Below are 19,538 nucleotides of genomic sequence, written 5' to 3' on the forward strand. Positions count from 1 at the left end.
AATTTTATAAAACTGCAATAAAATTTCAAAACCCAGCAATTATTATTCCATAGCAATTAAATTTCTTCTGTGCTGCTTCAAACTTTTTACTGCGGAGCAGTGGAAATTGATGTTTTAGTTATTTATTTAGTTCAATGTTTGAGGTGATGTAATGTGAATCATGTGATCCACATGGTGTTGTTATCTACATTTTCCCACTGAGTTAGCATCAGCACATTGGCAACATGTAACTAAGGCTGTGTCTACACTAGCTCCCAACTTCGAAGGGAGCACGGTAAGTAGGGTGTTGTGAGATTATTAATGAAGGGCTGTGGTGCATATGCAGCACTTCATTAAGCTAATTCTCCCCCGCAGCAAGTTCGAAGCGGCAAACTTCGAAGTGCCGGCATGTGTATAGCAAAATTTTGATGAGTAAAGAGACTTCAAAGTAACCCGGGCACTTCGAAGTACTGGCAGGTTAGCCGCAGCTACGCACACACTGGCACTTCGAAGTTTGCTGCTTCAAAGTTGCCGTGGGGGAGAATTAACTTAATGAAGTGCTTCATATGCACCACAGCAATTCATTAATAATCTCCCAACTCCTTACTTATTGTGCTCCCTTTGAAGTTGGGAGCTAGTGTAGACACAGCCTGAATGAAAGTGAGTTAAATAGCATATTGTTCTTGTGATGTGTGAATAACAGTGATTACTTTTCACTTTTCGCCATTTATGTAATCTTAATATAGTATAAACGTGTCTGTCAAAAAATGTGTCTGTTCATAAATTTTTCCCATTTTGTCTGTCTGTGGGTTGGCAACCCTGTCTAGAACTGAACAACTAATTATAAGGGATCAACCCAAACGCTTCTCTAAATCCAGTTAACTACTTTTCCTACAGAAATGAGACAATTATGAAAAACCATGTAGAATCAATTAGATTCAGAAAAGCAGACATGCAAAGAGGATTTCAGGTGGTCTTTGTTAAATGCTGTAGTGTCCAAAGTCGTATTAAAGCAATTTTTTTCTGATTACTTTTGTTCCTATAGATAGAGAAATAACATGGGTTTTGCTCATTGTACTTAGCACTCCTGGATTCAGAACATGTTTTTTCTCCTCAAAATACATTCAATCTAAAGCAAATCACTTCTTGATCTGTCCAAATATTAAGTTTGGCGAGGTTTATACAGGCATGTAATTTAAATTTCTAGTCACAGAAAATATCAAACTATGCACTTTAGGGAGCTCTCTGACCTTCTCATTGACAGAGATTTCATGAGGGTCTCATTGGAAGGAGACCAAGAACAATGATTGTAAAGAATAAACAGGGTTTGTGTTGTTGTTTTTTGTCTAGAAAATGGAACTTGACCTGAAGCCTTAAATGCAGAGAGATCAGGGCTTAATTTTTCAATGTCACCTGTAAGTCAGCACCTCATATGCTCAGAGTGTCTTCTGTTAGCTAAGTTGGTCAGGAGTGGTTCCCTAGACTCTCTTTGCCAGAGGCTTTGAAAGAGCAGCAGAGGAGGGATCTCTTGATGGCTGCCTGGTCTGTTCATTCCCTCTGGAGCACCGGGCACTGGCCATTGTCAGCGTGACAGTTCAGAAAACTGGATACTGGACCACAAGGACCTTTGATCTGCCTCAGCTTGAGCATTCTCATGTTCTTATGTAACTGTATCCCAACAACACTCTTCAATACTATCTCATAAGAAAGAGTGAGACATGCTGAATTCATAGCACCAATTCTGTGGTATTCTGTTTGTGTTTTTGCTTGTAGGTTTTTGAGCCCTTTGACCCTGCAAAGAGGACCTTTGTTGCTGCCTTACGTACCAGTGGGTGTAACAGGCTTTAAATAACTAACTAACAGCTTAGCTCTTATAAGCTGCGTCTACACGTGCACGCTACTTCGAAGTAGCGGCACCAACTTCGAAATAGCGCCCGTTGCGTCTACACGCGTCGGGCGCTATTTCGAAGTTAACTTCGACGTTAGGCGGCGAGACGTCGAAGTTGCTAACCTCATGAGGAGATAGGAATAGCGCCCTACTTCGACGTTCAACGTCGAAGTAGGGACCGTGTAGACGATCCGCGTCCCGCAACGTCGAAATTGCTGGGTCCTCCATGGCGGCCATCAGCTGGGGGGTTGAGAGATGCTCTCTCTCCAGCCCCTGCGGGGCTGTATGGTCACCGTGGGCAGCAGCCCTTAGCCCAGGGCTTCTGGCTGCTTCTGCGGCAGCTGGGGATCTATGCTGCAGGCACAGGGTCTGCAACCAGTTGTCAGCTCTGTGTATCTTGTGTTGTTTAGTGCAACTGTGTCTGGGAGGGGCCCTTTAAGGGAGCGGCTGGCTGTTGAGTCCGCCCTGTGACCCTGTCTGCAGCTGTGCCTGGCATCCCTATTTCGATGTGTGCTACTTTGGCGTGTAGACGTTCCCTCGCTGCGCCTATTTCGATGTTGGGCTGAGCAACGTCGAAGTTGAACATCGATGTTGCCGGGCCTGGAGGACGTGTAGACGTTATTCATCGAAATAGACTATTTCGATGTTGGCTGCACGTGTAGACGTAGCCATAGAGGATGAGATCACAGCTCGAGGACACACATTGCTTTGCACTGCAGAAGTGGCTGTATTTCGGTGATAAGGGTCTACAAAAATTGTTACAGAATCTTTTTGGATAAAAGTCCATTAACATACATAAATATTAATCAAATGGATAATCAAATACTTTTTGAAGGAAATATTAAAGGAATTGACACAAAAATTGCAAACCCAATAGCAAAGATTTTTAACAAATCCATAAACTCAGCAGTCATATCCTGTAACTGGAGGACTGCCAATACAGTATATATGGCCCCTTTTCATCGTGAGACACGGAGTTTAGCAGTGATGGTGAGGATCTATCATCATCATCATCATCATCATCATCAATAACCGTGGGCTCAGCGCCCATTGGTTTCTGATGCCTCTCTCACTATTTCCTTCCATCTTTCCCTATCCAGTGGAGAGTGGCTTAGTTTCTGTAGACTAGCTCAACACCAATTTACTATATCTGCCTCTCCTATGTGAACCGTCCTTATGCCAAATACTAGGGTCTTGATTTTTTGTTCATCGTTCATTCTGCAAATATGTCCAAATAGTTGTAGCTTCCGTTTTATAACTTTCTGCAGCAGGTTCTCTTTTGGCTGTATCTTCCTATATAATTCCTCATTGGTGACCTCTTGCATCCATCCTATTCTCAGAATCTTTCTATAACAACTCCTTTCAAATGCCAATATTCTTCTTTTTGAATTTTTCATTATCATCCATGTCTCACATCCGTAAAAGATGCTGCTGAATACACACATTTTCAAGGTGCCCAGCTTCATTGTTAAGCTAATTGCTTTGCTTTTCCAGATCTTATCCATCGCCTTCAAATTGCTCTTGCTTTCACTATTCTAGTCACTATTTCCTTCTTACAGTCTAGATCATATGTTATGTTGCTCCCCAGATATGTGAACTTCTCTACATTTTCTAGTTCAATACCATCGACACTGATCTTCCTTCCTATTTCCTTATTTCCAAATACCATTGTTTTTGTTTTATCGATGTTCATAATCAATTCGTACTGCTTCCCTTCTTCGTTTAACACCCGCACCATTTTCACTAGCTTCTCCTCTTCTTCCTCAATGATGACTATATCATCCATGAACCTCAAGTGGGCAGTGTTTAAGCCTACAGCTTCTCTCTTGGCTTATCCATCCAATATTGGATTTTCACAGTTCACTGCAATAACCACATCAGACTATTTCTAAATTCTTGAGTCTGAGAGCTTTTCCTTCTAAGACAAAGTTCTTTTGTATGGCTTGCACACATACTATCAAAGGATGATGTGCCCTGTCGTAGCAATTGTTGCCAGCTTTTTAGATCTGATGATGTAGGTTCTCAGGATTTTGGATCAATGTTGAATTTTTTCATGGCGTTTTTGCATGTATCTGTGAATCTTAGCCTTGGTATGCCTTTTGTTCTCAACCGACATTACAGTTCACTGAAGAGGATTTATTTGGGAATACGTTTATCACCCATTCTTCTCACATGACAAAGCCAACGTAGTATTCTGTTTTTGAGGCTTGCTATGAGGCTGGGTATGCCAGATCTTGACAGGACATCTGCATTTGAAACTTTATCTTGCCAGTTGATATTTATAATTCTTCTGAGGCAGCAAAGATGGAAGCTGTTCAGTTTTTTTCTCCTAATTCAAGTAGGTGGTCTGTGCCTCAGGACCATAAAACAGGATACTCAATACACATGCCTGGTAGATTAGTATCTTTGTTTTCACTGTCAGCTTAGGATTGTTCCATGCTCGTTTCATAAATCTGCCAAAAATAGCAGCTGCTTTCCTAATTCTGATGTTCGGTTTCTTCGTCCATGGATAGGTTTGTGGTGACAGTAAATCCAAGGCAACAGAATTGTTGAACCACATCTAATGGGCTGTTATCCAGAATGACACTGGGTCACTGAGGTATACCTTGAGTAAATACAACAGTTTTCTCCGTGTTTATGTCAAGAGAAAACAATTTGCAGGCTCTGGACAGAGAATCCAGCAGTGACAGTAGCGTGTCTTCATTATGAGTGACAAGAGTTGCATCATTTGCCAAGAGGAGTTCCCCAATGAGGATTTTCTTGACGTTAGTTTTGGCCTTGAGTCTTGCCAGGTTGTAGAGAGAGCCATCTAATCTTGCGTGGAGAAATACTGAATATTTTCATTATGCACCTAGAGAGAGTGATGAACAAGATCAAGGAAGAGGTAGAAGGGATATAGGTACACAGGATGAAAATTAACAACTTGAGGTTCACAGATGATATAGTTATCATTGAGGAAGATGAAGAGAATCTAGTGAGAATGATGTTGGTGCTATATGAGGAAAGGAAGCAGTATGGACTGATTATGAACATTGATAAAATGAAGACAATGATACTTGGAGATTAGGAAATAGGAAGGAAGATCATTGTTGAGGGGATTGAACAAGCGAATGTAGAGAAGTTCATGTATCTGTGGAGCAACATGACTTATGATTTAGAATGTAAGAAGGAAATAGCAACTAGAGTAGCAAAAGTAAGAGCAAGTTTGAAAGTGATGGATAAGATCTGGAAAAGCAAACTGATTAGTTGAGAAACAAAGCTGAGCATCTTGAAAATGAGTGCATTCAGCAGCATGTTGCCAACATAGCACTTACAGTTTAAAAAGGGAAGGGAAAAGAAGTGGTCTGTGAAACTACCAGCTTGTTATTTTGACCTCAATTGTATGGAAGGTCATAGAACACATTTTGAAAGATAAAGTATTTTAGGATTTAGGTATAAGTGGTAGTTGGGATAAAATACAACATGGTTTTATGAAAAATAGAGCAAGGCAGACCAACCTTATCTCTTTCTGGGAGAAGATAACCAATTTAATAGATAAATGAAATAGATCATATCTAACTGGATTTCAGTAAAGTATTTGATACTGTTCCACGGGGTGAATTATTAGTTAAATTGTAGAAGATAGAGATTAACAGGAGAATCATAATGGTGGGTTAGAGACTGGGTTAAGGAGAAATTGCTACAAGTCATATTGAAAAGCGAACTGTCAGACTGAAGGGAGGTGGCAGATGGAGTTTCTCCATTATCAGTCTTAAGGCCAATCTAATTTAGTGAAATTTGCAGAAAACCCAAATTGGGAGGCATTGTTAATACTAAAGAAGACTAGACTATTGTACTAGATGATTTGCTTAACCTATAAAATTGGATAGAATAGAAAAGAAATAGAAACGGGATTACATTTAATAGCACAAAGTTCAAGGTCATGCACTTAGGGACTAAAACCAAGAATGTTTGCTATTTGCTGGGGACATGCCAGTTGGAAGTGACAGAGGAGAAAGGCCTTGGTGTATTGATCATCTACAAGAAGACTATGAGCTGCTGTTGCGATGCAGACATGGAAAGGCAAATGTAATCCTAAAATTCATCACTGGAGGTATTTTCAGTAAAGATAGGGAAGTGTTTTTTTCTGTTGTACAAGACTCTAGTGAGACCTCACGTTAAACAATTCAGTTAGAACATAACATAAGAACATCCATACTGGGTCAGACCAAAGGTCCATCTAGCCCAGTATCCTGTCTGCCGACAGTAGCCAATGCCAGGTGCCCCAGAGGAGGGGAACCGAAGACAATGATCAAGCAATTTGTCTCCTGCCATCCATCTCCCACCTTCGACAAAAGGCTAGGCACCATACCTTACCCCTTCCTAATAGCCATCTATGGACCTAACCTCCAAATATTTATCGAGCTCTTTTTTAAACTCTGTTAGGCCGCTTCTACATGTGCACGCTACTTCGAAGTAGCGGCGCCAACTTCGAAATAGCGCCCGTCACGGCTACACGTGTCGGGCGCTATTTCGAAGTTGAAATCGATGTTAGGCGGTGAGATGTCGAAGTCGCTAACCCCATGAGGGGATGGGAATAGCGCCCTACTTCGAAGTTGAACGTCGAAGTAGGGCACATGTAGACGATCCGCGTCCCGCAACATCGAAATAGCGGGGTCTGCCATGGCGGCCATCAGCTGAGGGGTTGAGAGACGCTCTCTCTCCAGCCCCTGCAGGGCTCCATGGTCACTGTGTGCAGCAGCCCTTAGCCCAGGGCTTCTGGCTGCTGCTGCGGCAGCTGGGGATCCATGCTGCAGGCACAGGGTCTGCAACCAGTTGTCGGCTCTGTGGATCTTGTGTTGTTTAGTGCAACTGTGTCTGGGAGGGGCCCTTTAAGGGAGTCGCTTGCTGTTGAGTCCGCCCTGTGACCCTGTCTGCAGCTGTTCCTGGCACCCTTATTTCGATGTGTGCTACTTTGGCGTGTAGACGTTCCCTCGCAGCGCCTATTTCGATGTGGTGCTGCCCAACGTTGAAGTTCAATGTCGACGTTGCCAGCCCTGGAGGACGTGTAGACGTTATTCATCGAAATAGACTATTTCGATGTCACTACATCATAACATAAGTTATTTCGATGTAGCTTGCACATGTAGACGTAGCCTTAGAGTCCTGGCCTTCACAGCATCCTCTGGAAAGGAGTTCCACAGGTTGACTGTGCGCTGTGTGAAGAAAAACTTTCTTTTATTAGTTTGAACCTGGTACCCATTAATTTCATTTGGTGTCCTCTAGTTCTTATATTATGGGAACAACTTTTCTGTATTCACTTTCTCCACACCATTCATGATTTTATAAACCTCTATCATATCTCCCCTCAGTCTCCTCTTTTCTAGACTGAAAATTCCCAGTCTCTCTAGCCTCTCCTCTTATGGGACCTGTTCCAAACCCTTAATCATTTTAGTTGCCCTTTTCTGAACCTTTTCTAACACCAATACATCTTTTTTGAGGTGAGGAGACCACATCTGCACACAGTACTCAAGATGTGGGCATACCATAGTTTTATATAGGGGAAGTAAGATATTCTTCTTCTTATTTTCTATCTGTTTTTTAATTATTCCTAACATCCTATTTGCTTTACTGACTGCCACTGCACACTGCATGGATGTTTTCAGGGAACTATCCACTATAATTCCAAGATCCCTTTCCTGATCTGTTGTAGCTAAATTTGCCCCCATCATATTATATGTATAATTGGGGTTATTTTTCCCAATGTGCATTGACTTACACTTACACACATTAACTTGCATTTGCCATTTTGCTGCCCAATCACTCAGTTTGCTGAGATCTTTTTGAAGTTCTTCACAGTCTGCTTTGGTTTTGACTATCCTGAACAGTTTGGTGTCATCTGCAAACTTTGCCACCTCACTGCTTACCCCTTTCTCTAGATCATTGACGAAATAAGTTGAACAAGATTAGTCCCAGGATTGACCCTTGGAGAACGCCACTAGTTACCCCCTTCCATTGTGAAAATTTACCATTTATTCCTACCCTTCGTTTCCTGTCTTTTAATAAGTTCTCAATCCCTGAAAGGATCTTTCTTCCTATCCCATGACCTAATGACCTAATCTTCCTACCCTAATTTACATAAGAGCCTTTGGTGAGGGACCGTGTCAAAGGCTTTCTGGAAATCTAAGTATACTGTTCTAGTTTCTCTATTTAGGAAAGATGAATTCAAGCTGGAACAGGTGCAGAGGAGGTTTACTAGCTAGATCAGAGGAATGGACAACCTACCTATGGGAGGTGATTTATGGAGCCTAGCCTAATAAACATAGGCAGAGGTAAAGGACTGATGTTGGCAGAAGAACAAATGGATTTTAAACTAGTAATTGATAAATTTAGTCTTGAAATTAGATGAAGGTTTCTAGCCATCACTGTAGTGAAGTTCTGGAACAACTTTGCAAAGGGAATAGGGGGAACAGAAAACATACTTTTTTGAAGATTGATAAATGTATAGCATGGGCCCATCCATAACCATTTCTAGTAACGATCCAAAATGGTGGGTGATGGAGCTGTGTGACTAGTGGGTCTCACCTACATGTTCAAGGTCTCACTGATCACCATATTTGGAGTTGAGAAGGATTACTTTCCCACATGTCAGATTGGGAAAGCCCCTTCATCAGCAGCATGGGGATAGGTCACTTGTTGGTATAGTGGAATTTCCATAACTTGAGATCTTTATATCAAGCTTTGAGGACTCCAGTAATTCAACCAGATTATGAGCCTATTGCAGCAGTAGGTGCGTGCAGCTCAGTGGCCTGCAATGTGCAGGAAATTAGACTAGGAACTGATCATCTTGGTTCCTTCTGGCCTGACAGTCTAGGAGTCTATGAAGCACTTGATAGAGAACTCCTATGTTTAGGAACTTTATTCTGCAGCAGTGGGAACTTATGAGTTCTCTGAGAGTATCCCGAAGCAGAGTATATTGCAGTAATCTAACCATGATCCGCATCAGAGATGAATGTTCATTGAGTCCAGATCAACCACAAGCAAATAACAGTACATGCAGGAATCCAGAATGAGAAATGCTTCTAATATGACCCAAAGACAACAAATTTACCATAGTTACTTCTTTGTAAATATTGGGGTTAGGGCAAAAGTGTGAAGTTTGACTCTAGACACTGCTCTAAAGCCCAATAATTAAAGAAGTCAGATCTTCTGGATGAAAGGCAGTATGTAAATATAAAATATTCATCAGAGCAGTTTTTTATCTGAAAAGCTTGTTTCAAGAAAACAATAAACAATTTGATGCAAACAGGAGATGTGTCACTCTACAAGAGAAAGTAACATGTTTCAACCATTACTAGCCCTCCCTGAGAACCTCACTAGCCAGTACTAGCAACTGCCGTTTGTAATATGAATAAAGTAAAACTAATAGACTATTTGAATTGTTATATCATGTTATATCATGTCCTCACAATAGTAAAGTATAATATGCATTACTTCTTATATGCTGTTAATGTCAAAATAAAAATATAAAAACAAACATTCAAAAAATTAATAATTTTATAAAACAAATGTTTTCCAAAATGACAAATATTTACAGGATGTTTTACAAAATATTCTGAAAATTCTTGTTTTCATTCAAATTTATTACAGAAATATTCAAAATGTCAACATTTTCCATAAATCAGAAATATTTCAGTCAGCTCTTTTCATTATAAGGCACTGCAACTTCACTCAAAAGTTTAGTGGGGGAAGTGAAATATGCTTAATTCAGTTTCAGTTGCTGTGAGTAATGTAGGAAGGCAAAATATAGTTACCCCAAACTGAATGATAACCTTGTTACTGAAGAAACTATATGGGAAAGAGTATTAAAAATAAACTTGTTGTACAGCTGATTTGCTTATACAGCCTTGGGAGTAGGTTCTTCTTCCATTTATAACAATGTATGATACACAATATTCTTTGGATGATATATTAACAACCCTGTATAGGCTTCAGACTAGACACAAAGCATCCTCTTCACCTTTTTTTCTTTTTGTTTACTATGCATGAAAGTCTTCTATCAGTGAAGGAAATCAATAAACATGAAATAGTAAAAATAAATAAAAGAGCTATTAAATGTCAGTTATAAATGGTGCACCACCTAATACTAAATCACATGAGCAACAAAATTTAATTACTTTCTTTCCATGCAACTAAAATGCCGTGTTATGTTGACAGATCTGGGAAATTTTAGTGGCCGGACGAGAAGTGCAGTCTCTGTTCGAGAAGGTCAAGGAGTTGTTCTGATGTGCTCTCCTCCACTTCATTCACCAGGTACAGTAGGCAACGTTCTATGTTGAAACTGTTTTGTATTACTATACGCCCTCTATTTTAGAGCATGTTTGCCTGTGAAACTTTAAAGGCAAACTAGGCACAGTTCTGCAAAGTTCTTGGAGTACCAAATGAGTAATTAAAGATCATATACTCTAAATGCCATTGAGTAAGCAGAATTTCTGGGATAAGATTGTCTTATTTCCACTCCTACTGTTGATTGTAAGAGCAATAAACTCCATACCCCCAATGAGTAATATGCCGCCTTTGGGTCACAGAAGGTGATTTCTTTTAAAGTTTAGAAGGCTTCAAAATTGTTTCAAATGTCAGTGTTCAGACACAATTGTTGAATACATATTGAATTTTGTTTTTTTTCCTAGTACAGACATAAGTTTGATTGCATTCCCTTGCTGCATAGCTTTATTTCCAGCACAACGGTATCATTGGCAGAAATAATCATAAATCCCAAGAAATGGTTTCAACGGAAACATTCCAAGAAAAATCTTAGAAATGCCATTGCAGCTACATTTTACCTTCTCAGACTCACCCTTTTGCAAAGTCTGTGCAGATGGGTAAATATTTTTAAGAGAAAATCTGATATTTGCACATTTCATATTCAGTTGCAATATGATATCTAGAGAAACTTCAGATGATACCTTTCTAGTCAAGTATCAGAGAGGTAGCTGTGTTAGTCTGTATCTTTGAGAACAAGAAGTCCTGTGGCACCTTATAGACAGATATTTTGGAGCATAAGCTTTCGTGGGCAAAGACCTGCTTCGACAGATGCATGAGTCAAGGACACTCTAGAATAGTTCTTTTCCTACTTGGGCTTGAGTTCCATGTTTTGAAGATTTGTTTTCTTTTTTGCCTTCACATTGCAGTCCCAGAGAAAAGTTATATTCTATAGAGAGAAGAGCTTTCAGAGGAGAGGATAAACCAAAAGGATGACAATCCTGTTTAATGTGATAGAAGAGGGTTTAGATTTTTTGTTTTTGTATTTCTCTTGCCAAAGGACCTGTGGATGGGGTTGGTTTCTATAACGCTGTGGGCTGCTTTCTATCTATCCTTCACCCTTCCCAATGCTCACTGCTCTTTTCTGGGTTCATTCTTCAGTTGCTCGTAATTTTTCTTTGTTTCTTCTAATCCAGGAGACCATGGGCTGTGTCTACACTACAAAAATAACTTTGAAATTGCTTACTTTGAAGTACAACTTCTACACACACCCTACTTTGAAGTTAAACTTTGAAGTGGGGCATGATTCCATCCCCTACTTGGAAGTAAGGGAAAATGTGTGTAGACTCTCTGCTGGCTATTTCGATGTAGTGCCCAACTTTGAAGTAAACTTCAAAGTTAGTTCCTACTGTAAACACACTTATAGTGTCCAAGCAATGAGCTCCTTTTCATTCAGTGCTTTTGGATGGTAATGAGACATCACTACCACATATGCCAATTCAGTGAAAAGGTGGGAAGAAATGGGTCAATTCCAGCACGTAGACAGGTACTGCGTCTGGCTTCACAATATGGGCAGAGACTGAAGGGACATAGGGAGCTGGTCATTGCTACACTCATAACCCACCCCACTCTTTACAAGCTATCATTTAACAAAATAGCTCATCTTACTATATGCTACCAATACACATGCCCTTCAAATGTTTTCCCAAGAACAATACATCCAGCTGTTCCTGTCTGAATCTTCCGAAGGGTAAAAAATCTGGGACAGGTGTAATGTGTGTAAGTAATGCAGCAGATTCTTTATGATGGTGATGATGGACAAGAACCCTGCTGCTCACACAGGTACATCATGAGTTACAAGACTAGACATTGGAAAAGATCAAGTTTTCGTTTGCAATGTGAGCAGATTTGATATTGAAATCACTGGGAGACATGCCATTGGGAACTTAGTAATAGCAGTTTTTCAAAGTCACTTTTCAGAACACAACTACATGTTAAATCTTTGAAGATAATAGGGTCAAAACCTTTGATATTGGGAGTCTTTTCTTGCATGTCCAATTTTACATATACTACGCCTGATTTTCAGAGGCACTTGGCATCTGCAGCCCCTATCTTCTTCTGTAGTATTCTTCAGAGGAGAGAAATTTTGTTCATTGAAAACCACTTTGGAAACAGATCTGTAGAGGAATAACTGGTCACATTTCTATTCAAGTGGCCCATTACCTGAGAAACCTATCTATCTAAAGTAGATACTGCTATCTAAAGTAGATGAGAGAGAGAGAGACAGCTACATGAATCCAGCCAGACTACCTGAGTAGCTAGATAAGCTGCTATCTAAGTAATCCTTGGCTACCCCACTGTTTTAGGTCTTTATTCTAAGCAGAGATAGCTCATGTCTCTTCACCTGCCTGGGAAAACTTGTTCCCAGCTGCACTGTAGACATTTCTTTATTTCTTGGTGGGTGAATACCATGGTCTCAACTGTGAAATCCTTATTCCTACTGGTGATCACTTACACAAATAATCCCACTGGACTCATTCCTTCTGGACTGCTTCCTCAACACTGTCCATCTCTTATCCTAGGACAAACATCTGAGGTAGAATGACAAATCTACTCATTCTCCACAGCCTCTTAGGCAATGCCTCCAACAACAAGATCCTACTCTTCCATCCTTAAGTCAGTGGAACTGCTCACTTGAGTAATTGCTCACCAGCATGAATAAGAATAGCACAGCTGGGACTTTCAAGGCCAGTGATGGTAACCCAGAGGCAGGGCATGAATGAAGTGAAAGAAATACTGGTTTATGGATTTAATTCATTTTCACAGATGAGATAAAGTAGGTGTGAATAAATAACACACACTTTATTTGCACAAAATACCAGTTCCTTCAGCCAAGTCTTCATTGCTGTGCAAGGCGCCAGTTGTTGGGGAATACATTTATCATTTTCTTGCCAATCACCAAACAAAATTGCTGAACAACTGATAAGAATACAGGTTGAACCTCCCCAGTCAAACACCATCTGGACCTAACCGGTGCTGAACAAGAGTATTTACAAGACCACAGGAAGTCATTATTACCTAGTAGAATTGCCAACACTTCCTCTACCTACTGGGCTCTTAGAAGACATTTTGGGGTAAATTACAGCTAAATAACAACACGGAACATTGATGGCCACAGAAACTTGGCCACAACCGTGAAAAGTGGTCATCTGGCTAATTCCAGATTACAGATGTTACCAGATCAGAGAGTGCCAATCTAGAGAGATTCAACCTGTACTACACAGATGTCTTTTTAAAGGACTTTGCAATACACTCATAGAGTAGTTTTCCCATACAAATAGTCTGTTATCTGGTTCTTCATGTATTTTTGCTTTGATGTGTCATCCAAGAATGATAATGATGATTAAAAACTCCCAAAGAAACAAAAATGAAAAAAATGAAATTCTTTTAAAAAAGTTATTTGATTAGTTGTACAATTTCTTGCTCCAAATAATTTTTGCATGAAAAGAGCGTAAAATACCCAAGTAAGTTTTCCAGGGGTAGTGCCATAAACTTTTGTGGGACATTGAACAAAGGCAGAGGAGAGCAACAAGAATCACAGAATCATAGGACTAGAAGGGACCTCAGGAGGTCATCTAGTCCAGCCCCCTGCTTCAAGCAGGATCAACCCCTGCTAAGTCATCCCAGCCAGGACCTTGTCAAGCCAGGACTTAAAAACCTCGAGGGATGGAGAATCCACCACCGCTCTAGGCAACGCATTCCAATGCTTCACCACCTTCCTGGTGAAGTAGTTTTTCCTAATATCTAACCTACAACTCTCCCTCTTTAACTTCAGACCATTACTCCTTGTTCTGCCATCTGACACCACTGAGAACAGCTTCTCACCCTCCTCTTTAGAGATTCCCTTCAGGAAGTTGAAGGCTGCTATTAAATCATCCCGAAGTCTTCTCTTCTGTAAACTAAACAAGCCCAGATCCCTCAGCCTATCTGACTGCTTTTTGTTCTCATAGGTCTTGTGGTCCATCCCCTTAATCATATTTGTTGCCCTCCGCTGAACCTGCTCCAGCAAATCCACATCCTTTTTATACTAGGGGACCCAAAACTAGACACAATATTCCAGATGTGGCCTCACCAGTGCTGAATAGAGGGGAATAACTACTTCTCTAGATCTGCTCGAAATGCTCTTCCTAATTCACCCTAGTATGCCATTAGCCTTCTTGGCTACAAGGGCACGCTATTGACTCATATCCAGCCTTTCATCAACCATAACCCCTAGGTCCCTTTCCATTGTACTGCTGCTGAGCCAGTTGATCCCCAGCCTATAACATTGCTTGGGATTATTCCATCCCAGGTGCAGGACTCTACACTTCTCCTTATTGAACCGCATCAGATTTCTTTGGCCCAGTCCTCCAATTTATTCAGGTCACTCTGGATTCTGTCTCCGCTCTTCAACGTATCAACCTCTCCCCCTAGTTTTGTGTCATCTGCAAACTTGCTGAGGGTGAAATCTAGTCCTTCATCCAGGTCATTAATAGTGATGTTGAATAACCCCTGGTTGAAGGTGGTTGAAGATCCAAGTCTTGAGGCACTCTGCTTGAAACTGACCGCCATCCAGATATTGAGCCATTGAGCACTACCTGTTGGGACCGAACATCAAGCCAGCTTTCTTTCCATCTTATATTCCAGAGATCCAAATCCTATTTCCTTAGCTTATGGAAAAGAATGTTGTGGGAGACCGTATCAAAAGCCTTGCTGAAGTCAATGTATATCACATCCACTGACTTCCCCATGTCCACAGAGCTTGTTACCTCATCATAGAAGCTAATCACATTGGTCAGGCAGGAATTTCCTCTGGTGAATCCATGTTGGCTACTTTTGATCAATTTCCCCTCTTCCAATTGCTCCAAAATGGATTCCTTGAGGATTCCCTCCATGATTTTCCCAGGAATTGAGGTAAGGCTGACCAGTCTATAGTTCCCTGGATTGTCCTTCTTTCTTTTTTTAAAGATGGGCACTACATTTGCCTTTTTCCAGTCATCCAATATGTCCCCCGATCTCCAAGAATCTTCAAAGATAATGGCCAAAGGTTCAACAATAACCTCTGCCAATTCCCTCAGTACCCTCGGGTGCATTAAATCCAGACCCATGGATTTGTGTACATCTAGCTTTTCTAGATGGCTCAGAACTTGTACCTTTACCCACAGATGGCTGCCCTCCACCTTCCCATACTGAATCTTATAGGACTGTCATGTGGAAGTTGACTTTGTGTGTGAAGACTGAGGCAAAAAAAGCACTAAGTACTTCAGCTTTTCCTACATCATCTGTCACTAGTGTACTTCCCTCATCCAGTAATGGCCCCACACCTCCTCTGATAACCCGTTTATTGTTAACATGCCTGTAGAAACCCTTTTTGTTATTCTTCACATCCCTTGCCAGCTGCAGTTCCATTTGTGCTTTTGCTTTCCTGATTACTGCCCGGCATTCTCCAGCTGTATGTTTATACTCCTCCTTAGTCAACTGTCCATGTTTCCATTTCTTGTATGCATCTTTTTTGAGTTTATGCTGACTAAGGATTTCCCTATTAAGCCAACCAGGTTGCCTACCATGTTTGCATTTCTTACTATGCAGCAGGATGGCTTGGTCCTGTGCCTTCAGTCAGACTTGTTTAAAATACTGCCAGTTCTCTTCAACTCTTTTCCCCTTCATCTTTGTTTCCCAAGGCATCCTGCTCATCCATTCTCTCAGGAAGTCAAAGTCTGCTCTTCTGAAATGAAGGGTCTGTATGTTACTGCTCACCTTTCTTCCTTTTGTCCGGATCCTGAAATCTATGATCTCATGGTCGCTGCAGCCCAGGTTTCCTCCCACTTCTATTTCTCCTACTAGTTCTTCCCTGTTTGTGAGCAGCAGGTCAAGTTGCGCACGGCCCATGGTCGGTTCCTTCAGTGCTAGTACTAAGAAGTTATCCCCAACATTCTCCAAAAACTTCCTGGATTGTCTGTGTGCTGATGTATTGGTCTCCCAGCAAATGTCTGCACAAATCATGGTTCTCATGATTAAAGTATCCCATGAGAACCAGGGTTTGTGATGTGGAAGCTTTACTTAGCTGCCTGAAGAAAGCCTCATCTATCTCATTTCCCTGATCTGGCGGTCTATAGCAGACACCAACTACATCATCACCTCTGTTACTTCCACCTCTAAGCTTTACCCAAAGACACTCAACTGGATTTTCTCCTTCCTCATACTGGAGCTCTGAGCAATCATACTGCTCCCTCACATAGAGTGCAACTCCTCCTCCTTTTCTCCCCTGTCTGTCCTTCCTAAACAGTTTATAATCTTCCATGACCATGCTCCAGTTATGTGAATCATCCCACCAAGTCTCCTGTAGTCCAACCACCTCATACTTTTTTGACTGTTCCAGGGCCTCTAATTCTTCCTGTTTGTTCCCTAGGCTTCTGGCATTTGTGTACAAGCATCTTAGAGAAATGGCTGATTGGTCCAATTTCTCCTCTTCACCCAGGAAACATACTTAATTGTTCCCTCCTCCTTCCCCAGTTACCTCAGGGCTTGTGTCACCTTTCCCCGACGAACCTGGTTTAAAGCCCTCCTCACTAGGTTTGCCAGCCTGCCTGCAAAGATGCTCTTTCCTCTCTTAGTGAGGTGGATCCCATCTATTCCCAGCAATCCCTGTTAACGAAAGAGAATCCCATGGTCAAAGAAACCAAATCCTCCCCTGCTACACCACCTATGCAGCAATGCATTTACCTCTGTGATTCGATGATCCCTGCATGGACCTCTTCCTTCCACAAGGAGGATAGACGAGAACACCACTTGTGCACTATATTCCTTGATCTTCCTTCCTAGGGTTATGCTATCCACTGTGATCTCTTCAGAGTTGCTCTTGGCTGTATCATTAGTTCCTACATGGAGAAATAGGAAAGGGTAATAGTCTACAGGTTTAACAATTTTTGACAGGGACTCTGTAATATCCCAGATTCTAGCTCCAGACAAGCAGCAAACTTCACGGGATTCTAGGTCTGGAAGACAGATGGATGACTCTGTCCATCTTAGGAGGGAGTCCCCAACCACCACCACTCATCTTTTTCTCTTAGGGGTGGCGGTCATGGAACTCCCATCCCTAGGGCTGCACATCCCATGCCTTATTAACCATGGGAACTCTTTCAGATCCAATCCCTGTGAGGTATCAGCCCCAATTATCTGCACCGTATCACCTGTGGAGAGAGACTGAAAGCAGTTACTTAACTCCATGGGAACTGGAGATACCTGAACTGGTTTTCTCCTCCTGGAGGTAACATGCTTCCAGTTCTCCTCCTTGTTTTGGGTAGCCTGCTGTTCCTGCAGTATTATCTGTTGCCTTCTATCCACAAAGTCTTCACCCTCTCTGATGGACCTGAGGGTTGATATTTGTGCCTCAATTCTTTTAACCTTCTCTTCTGAAATGGCTACCAGCTTGCACTTGGTACATAGAAAATCCTTTCTGTCAGCCAGGAGGAAGACAAACATGGCACATGACATGCAGGTCACAACAACAGACCTCTCACAAGCCATGTCACTGTCCATTTTTTCCCTTTTCAGAGATCCCTTATTTGTTTCTAGTGCCAACTTGAAGGGCACAAGAGAACACCGTATAAGAAAGGGAAAACAGGTATGGGGCTCCTCCTGAAGGCAAACTCCCAGGCAAACTCCCTGTTCACTGCTCACAGCGTTCTCTGGGACTTCCTTCTTATAGACCTGCTATCTGGTTAGGCCCCGCTCAAAGCACTTGCCTCCAATCTAATCAGCCCTTGAAGGCCCACCTGGAAGGAAACTCTCCCAGTTCACACCTTGCAAACTTGCCAAACTGCCAGACATGCTTTCCAACTGCCCCTCTCTGCAAAACAGATGCTCAGGCACACAGGCAGCTATTCAAACTGCCCATCTCTGCCAAATCAAACAAATGCACAGACAAGAAATTCAACTCACCAGCTCACAACACAGCCCCCCAAATGCCACACTTACCTGAGCTCCTCGAGGATGCTTTCCCAGGCAAACTCACTGTTAGCTGCTCCTGTTCACTGCTCCCTGAGTTTTCGCTTGCATTAATAACTCCTTTTTACATATCTTAATTTCTTTGCAAGGAGATCAGTGAATGGTAAAATGAAAGAAACCTCCCTCAGAACAAACCTCCCTTAGAAAGGTAGTTTGGGGTGGGGGATGTTTGTTCGTTTGTTTGTTTGTTTGTTTGTTTGTTTGCTGGATATCTTCCCTACATATTGAACTGGGAAAAATATCAGAAAACTAATGAGGAAACTAATTTGGCATACATACATTCCTTCTCAAGACATAAATCCACAGATAGAATCACAAAAGCTGCTTTCTTAAGTTATCATTCCCAAAAGTTGTGTAGCTAGAATCAACTTATCTGCAATCAACTTATCTGATCTACACACAGCTGGGTCAACAGAGAAAAACTCCCATTGACCTCCCTTACTCCTCATGAGAATGAGGAGTACAGGAGTTGACTGCCAACCCCAGATTGTTTGATTTTGTGTGTCTTTATCAGGCATGCAAAATAGAACTCTGGAAGATTAACCCTGACCACGTCAATCTTCCTGGTAGCATAGAAATAGCCCCAGTGTCCATGCCAGAATAGCTTCACACCAGAGAACTCCTCCAACAAAATGTTGAATTGCTCCCTTACTTTCTGTGGTCATCCTTCCTAAATAAGCTAGTCCCTCTACCTCCATGTGCCCTCTCATCGATACATGCTCATCAATTTCAGCCTCTTGGAATGACAGCCTTTGTTCAATGAGTACATTTTAAGAGGCCTTTGTTGCCTTTTTTCTATAAGCAATATTATGGTTCTTTATTGTGACTTTCTGAAGCATGTAAATATGGGTCTTTAGTCAGTCATTTAATCGTCTTAATTACAAAGCTCACTATGGAGAGATTAAAAATGAATGGAAGATTTTATCCTTATTTACATTTCCCCCCTCAGAATTAATGCTTTCAGCTGATCCTTTTAATGCTTTTATTCACAGCTTTTAGTATCCACTTAATGGAGAATGAGTATTCTCATTGTTAAAATTAGAGCAGTGTTTACACACTGCATTCTGTGAGCATGAAAAGCAGATGCATGCTTCTTCCTGTCTCAAAGGGACATTACCGCCTGCAAAGGATGCTGTTTTTACAGTCTTTCCACACAACAGCTGCATAGATGTTAAATTGTAACTTTTATATATTTTTCCAAAGGACAAGTCTGGTTGTGCCCTATTTGAAAACAGTGCCATAAACTGCATCTTTTTATGCCTTTCTTCGAGTATTACAAAGGCAGTAGTTACTATGGGAAGTGTTTCAGAGGAGATGATTAATGCCAGTGTTATTGAGATTGTAGTACTTCCCATGTATCTTTTGGATGTCTGCATAGAGTATT

General features: G+C 41.4%; 1 protein-coding gene across 1 annotated transcript in view; it reads left to right on the top strand.

The window, feature by feature from the left end:
* Positions 1-19,538, top strand: part of CNTN5 (contactin 5) — an 850,947-nt gene that overhangs the window by 529,573 nt on the left and 301,836 nt on the right. Inside the window, exon 7 of the mRNA XM_074981652.1 lies at positions 10,064-10,159. Within this exon, the coding sequence (XP_074837753.1) occupies positions 10,064-10,159 (96 nt within the window). The remainder of the gene's footprint in view (positions 1-10,063; positions 10,160-19,538) is intronic.

Source organism: Carettochelys insculpta, chromosome 1, assembly GCF_033958435.1.
Source record: "Carettochelys insculpta isolate YL-2023 chromosome 1, ASM3395843v1, whole genome shotgun sequence".
NCBI lineage: Eukaryota > Metazoa > Chordata > Testudines > Carettochelyidae > Carettochelys > Carettochelys insculpta.